This window comes from Chiloscyllium plagiosum, chromosome 48, assembly GCF_004010195.1.
Source record: "Chiloscyllium plagiosum isolate BGI_BamShark_2017 chromosome 48, ASM401019v2, whole genome shotgun sequence".
NCBI lineage: Eukaryota > Metazoa > Chordata > Chondrichthyes > Orectolobiformes > Hemiscylliidae > Chiloscyllium > Chiloscyllium plagiosum.
The window spans coordinates 2,547,598-2,553,440 of record NC_057757.1 but is presented as its reverse complement, the minus strand read 5'-3'; the positions used below and the strand labels follow the sequence as shown (position 1 = coordinate 2,553,440).

The window sequence follows — 5,843 nt, the reverse complement described above, 5'->3', positions numbered from 1 at the left end:
TTCCACCTATCGCATTTCCAACGCCCCTCCCCCAAGTCCCTCCTCCCTACCTTTTATCTTAGCCTGCTGGACACACTTTCCTCATTCCTGAAGGGCTTATGCCCAAAACGTCGATTCTCCTGTTCCTTGGATGCTGCCTGACCTGCTGAGCTTTTCCAGCAACACATTTTCAGCAGTTTCCACTCTATTCTGGACAGGTATAGACCAGTTCTACAACCAGCCCCTGAACTGTGCTGGTGGGGGGGGGATACATTTCTGAGGAGTGAGTGCGAGACCTGCATATATTCAGAAAGAGGGGCTGGCTCTGACACGCACCCATCTCGCAGACAATTAAGTCTCTCACCTTTGCCTTTATGGTTCCCACCGGAAGCTTGTCCAGAGCCACTGACAGCGGAAAGATAACTTCATCGTTGTGAATTATCGGCTCCTCCACTGTAGCCTGGAGAACAAGAGAAACAGAAACTCAGATACACGGGCCCCACAAGGCATGCTGTCAATTCTGTACCACAGCAAGGGCATCATGGAAAGACATTCAGACGTCATTCTGCAGCACAGAACTCTTGAATGTGGCTGAAAACATGACTGAAGCTTTCAGTCTTGCGTTCATCAGGACATGTGCAAGAATGCCAAACTTCAAACAATTTGCACGTCGAATACTCATAAATTAGGAGGAGGGTGCCCTCAAAACTGCTCTGCAATTTGATAAAATCTGCTTCTTACGCTTTCCCTGATGACAAGAAGTTACACTGTTGCAATCATTTAAAAATTGGCATTCGTGCATTTGTCCTGATGAATGCAAGACAAAAAGCTTGGGAAGCATGACACGATGGATGTAGGTTTGCTCACTGAGCTGATAGGCTCATTTCCAGACGTTTCATTACCCTACTAGGTACCATCTTCAGTGGGCCTCAGGCGAAGCAATGCTGAAAATTCCTGCTTTCCATTTATATGTTTGGGTTGGTGATGTCATTTCCTGTGGTGATGTTATTTCCTGCGGTGAAGTCACTTCCTGTTCTTTTTCTTGGGGTGGTAGATGGGGACTAACTCGATGTGTTTGTCGATAGAGTTCCAGTTGGAATGCCATGCTTCTAGGAATTTTCATGAGTGTCTCTGTTTGGCTTGTCCTAGGATGGATGTGTTGTCCCAGTCGAAGTGGTGTCCTTCCTCATCTGTATGTGAGGATACCAGTGATAGTGGGTCATGTCGTTTTGTGGCTAGTTGATGTTCATGTATCCTGGTGGCTAGTTTTCTGCCTGTCTGTCTCCAATGTAGTGTTTGTTACAGTTCCTGCACAGTATTTTGTAAATGAAGTTAGCTTTGTTTGTTGTCTGTATAGAGTCTTTCAAGTTCATTAGCAGCTGTTTTAGTGTGTTGATGGGTTTGTGGGTTACCATGATGCCAAGGGGTCTGAGGAGTCTGGCAGTCATTTCCGAGATATCTTCGATGTAGGGGAGAGTGGCTAGGGTTTCTGGACGTGTTTTGTCTGCTTGTTTGGGTTTGTTGCTGAGAGAAATCAGCGGACTGTGTTCATTAGTTACCTGTTCTTTTTGAATACGCTGTATAGGTGATTTTCCTCTGCTCTTTGTAGTTCCTGTGTGCTGCAGTGTGTGGTGACTCATTGAAATAATGTTCTAATACAACTTTGTTTGTGGGTGTTGGGATGATTGCTTCTGTAGTTCAGTATGTGGTCAGACTGAAATGACTACCAGACTACTCAGACCCCTTAGCATCATGGTAGCCCACAAACCCACCAACACACTAAAACAGCAGCTCATGAACTTGAAAGACTCTATACAGACAAACAAAACTAATGTCATTTACAAAATACCATGCAAGAACTGTAACAAACACTATATTGGACAAATAGGCAGAAAACTAGCCACCAGAATACATGAACATCAACTAGTCACAAAACGACATGACTCTCTCTCACTAGTATCCTTACATACGCATGAGAAAGGACACCACTTCGACTGGGACAACACCTCCATCCTAGGACAAGCCAAACAGAGGCACACATAAGAATTCCTAGAAACATGGCATTCCAGCTGGAACTCTGTCAACAACACATTGACTTGGAACCCATTTACCACCTCCTGACAAAAAGAACCGGAAATGATGTCACCATAGGAAATGGCGTCACCAAAGGAAGTGACATTACCTGCCCAAGGAAACCTAACATAAATAGAAAGCGGGCCTTGCCACCAGTGCTTCACCCGGAGGCTCACTGAAGATGTTACCCAATATGGTGACGAAATGTCTGAAAACGAACCTTCCAGCTCAGCGAGCAAACCTACATCCAGAACTTCAATGTGAGCTACAAATCTGCTCAAAACCTGCTGGAGTGACATGGTTTCCAGCATATTTACAGGGCTGAAGAGAAAGAACACAGGAGTGGGATGAATCGGATGGCTCTGTTGAAGTGTCAGCAGGGAGGCTGGGATAAATACCTTTCTGCTATGCTTTAGCATTCTGACATTCCATACACAACCTCCAAGATGAACACCTACAACAACAAAAACTCAACTGCTTCAGCAAAGGGAAAAGGAATCAAACTCGCATTTCCAGACTACCTCAGGACATTTCCAAAGTGCTTCACAGGGTAATGAAGCTGACAAATGCTGGGTTTGAGTCCCACAGCAGGAGCCCCTCATATACAATTCCTTCCAGTCTGATTCAGGGCTGTGCTATTGAGATGCCAGGCTTGGGACAGGATATTAAACCCGGACCTGGCCTGCCAAATCGCATCCCTATGGCAACAGGTGGAGAGTCATAATTTCTCGTGTTCAGGCCAACATTCCACTTCCCACTTCGTTTTCTCCCCCCACCCTTAACCAATACCAAAACAGTTTGGTCCACTGGAAACCACTGTCTTGGCTTGCTTGCCGAGCAACAACAGCCCAACTCCCAAAAACTCCCGACAGTGCTAAGCAAATGAAACTTACCTTTCTGATAGATTAGATTTTACCAATATGATCATTTAGAGTAACACAGCACGGAAACACAGACCCTTCGGCCCAACCAGTCTGTGCCGACCATAATCCCAAACTAAACTAGGCGCACCTGCCTGCTCCTGGCCCATCTCCCTCCGAACCTTCCCTATTCAAATGTCTTTTAAACGTTGCAACTGTCCCCACATCCACCACTTTCTCCGACGGTTCAGTCTACATACAAACCTCTCGCTGTGTAAAAAACAGTCACCCCTCACGTCCTTTTTAAATCTTTCTCCTCTCACCTTAAAAATAGGCCACTCAGTTTTGAACTTTCCACCCTAGGGAAAAGACTTTTGTTATTCATCTTATCTGCGCCTCTCATGACTTTATCAAGTCATCCCTCAACCTCCTATGCTCCAGTGAACAAGTTTCCAGTCTTTCCAGTCCAATTTTATATCTCAAACACTCCAGTCCCAGTGACATCCTGGTAAATCTTTTCTGAACCCTCTCCGGTTTAATATTGTCTTTCTTTTAACAGGGCGACCAGAACTGGAGACAGTTCTCCAGAAGAGGCCTCACCAATGTCCTGTACAACCTCAACATGACATCCCACCTCCTATATGCAAAGGGCTGAGCAACGAAGGCAAGCGTGCTCAATGTCCTCTTAACCACCCTCTCTACATGTGACACAAACATCCAAGAATTATGTACCTGAATCCCTCGGTCTCTCTGATTTATATGTGCTCTCAAAAAGGATCCCATTACAGCCTTTCCAAAAGTGTACAAATTAGGGAAACCACAAAGCACAAAGAAGATTCCAGCACAGGAACAGGCCCTTCAGCCCTCCAAGCCTGTGCCGATCCAAATCCTCTATCTAAACCTGCTGCCTATTTTCTAAGGATCTGTATCCCTCTGTTCCCTGCCTATACAGGTATCTGTCTAGATACATGACGCTATTGTGCCTGCCCCTACCAACTCTGCTGGCAACGCATTCCAGGCACCCACCACCCTCTGCGTAAAGAACTTTCCACGCACATCTCCCTTACACTTATCCCCCAAAACACAGGGCCAATTGGAGGCAGGGAGAAGTTTATCAATTACCTAAAGTCTCCACACCTACAGCGTGCTTTCTTTTCTGACCTGTCCCACTTCCTCGCAACATTACAGCAGTTTTGGCCTCGCTACAATATCGAGAGGCCGGAGGTTTCATGAACTGACCGATAACCAGGCAAAGTAAGTTGGGGAGGCTTCGAGATGTTGTCCCACATTATACGTGGCGCTGGCTCCTGGGGTTAATCTGTCCATCGGCATTCACTGTTCTGTGCCGATGAATGAATTCCCCTTGAGGCCTGCAAAGCAAGGCAAATCGAAAGCACCTGCGGAAATAGGGCTCTCTCAGGGGAAGCCCGGCACACTGCCGGCCTTGTGAATCTGTCCACCAAACAAAATGTGAGGTTATCCACTTTGGTAGCAAAAAACAGGAAGGCAGATTCTTACGTGACTGAGAAACAGGAAGGTGCAACAAGACCTTTGTACAGCAGCCACTGAAAGTGGTATACTTTATGGTAGCCTTCGTAGCAAGAGGATTTGCATATTGGAGCAGGGATATCGTGCTGCTATTGTACTGGACCTTAGTGAGATCCAACGTGGAATACTGGGAGCAGTTATCTGAAGGAGGATGCTCTGGCAAGGGAAGGAATGCAGCGAAGGTTTCGCAGACTGATTCCTGGGATGGCAGGACTGACACAGGACGAGAGACTGGATCGGTTCGGACTATATTCACCGGGGTTCAGAAAACCGAGGGAGTTCTCATAGAAACCTATAACGTTCTAACAGGGCTAGATAGGTTAAATGCAGGATGTTCCTGATAACCGGGAAGTGCAGAAGCAGGCGTCAGAGGGGATGAAATGCCTTCATCCAGAGAGTGGGGAGCCTGTGGAATCCTCTGCCACAGGAAGTGGAGACCAAACCATGGAATGCTTTCAAGGTGGTGATAAATATAGTTCTTAGGGCGAAAGGATACAGGGAGGAAGCTCGAACAATGTACTGTGTTAGAAGTTCACCCATGGTCTCACGGAACGGCAGAGCAAGCTCAAAATGGCCGACTCCTGCTCTGATCTTTCTGTTTTTTTTAAACCAAATAAAATAAAACCATGAGGGGTATAGATAAGCTAAATGGCAGGTGTCTTTTCCCTAGGGTGTGGGATTTCAAGATTCAGGGTATATTTTTAAGGTGAGAAGGGAGAGATTTAAAAAAAGACACGAGGGGCTATATTTATTTTACATGGGGGTGGTTCGTGTGTGGAACAAACTTCCTGAGGAAGTGGTGGATGCAGGTACAGTTACAACGTTTAGGAATCAACATGTATGTTGATCCGCATACATGAACATCAACTAGCCACGAAACGATACGACCAGCTATCCTTAGTAGCCACAGGTGGTTCGTGTGTGGAACAAACTTCCTGAGGAAGTGGTGGATGCAGGTACAGTTACAACGTTTAGGGATCAACATGTATGTTGATCTGCATACATGAACATCAGCTAGCCACGAAACGACACGACCAGCTATCCTTAGTAGCCACACACGCAGACAACAAGCAACATGAATTCGACTGGGACAACACTACTATCATAGGGCAAGCCAGAAAGAGAACAGCCAGAGAATTCCTAGAGGCATGGCATTCATCCACAAACTCCATCAACAAACACATAGACCTGGACCCAATATACCAACCACTACAGCGGACAGCTGAAACTGACAACCGGAAGCGGCAGGGACAAACCACTATAAACACCGGAGGAAACATCAAAGAAGCGCTTCGCAGCAGGCTCCCAAGCACTGATGATGTCGCCTAGCCAAGGGACGAAACGTTTGCAACAAAAACTCCCAGCTCGGCGAACAGAACCACA

The 5,843-nt window shown here is 46.3% G+C and overlaps 1 protein-coding gene across 1 annotated transcript in view; it reads right to left on the bottom strand.

Annotated features, from left to right (window-relative positions):
- trappc14 (trafficking protein particle complex subunit 14) overlaps positions 1–5,843 on the bottom strand; it is a 52,162-nt gene that overhangs the window by 24,592 nt on the left and 21,727 nt on the right. The window contains exon 2 of the mRNA XM_043683625.1: positions 280–439. Within this exon, the coding sequence (XP_043539560.1) occupies positions 280–439 (160 nt within the window). The remainder of the gene's footprint in view (positions 1–279; positions 440–5,843) is intronic.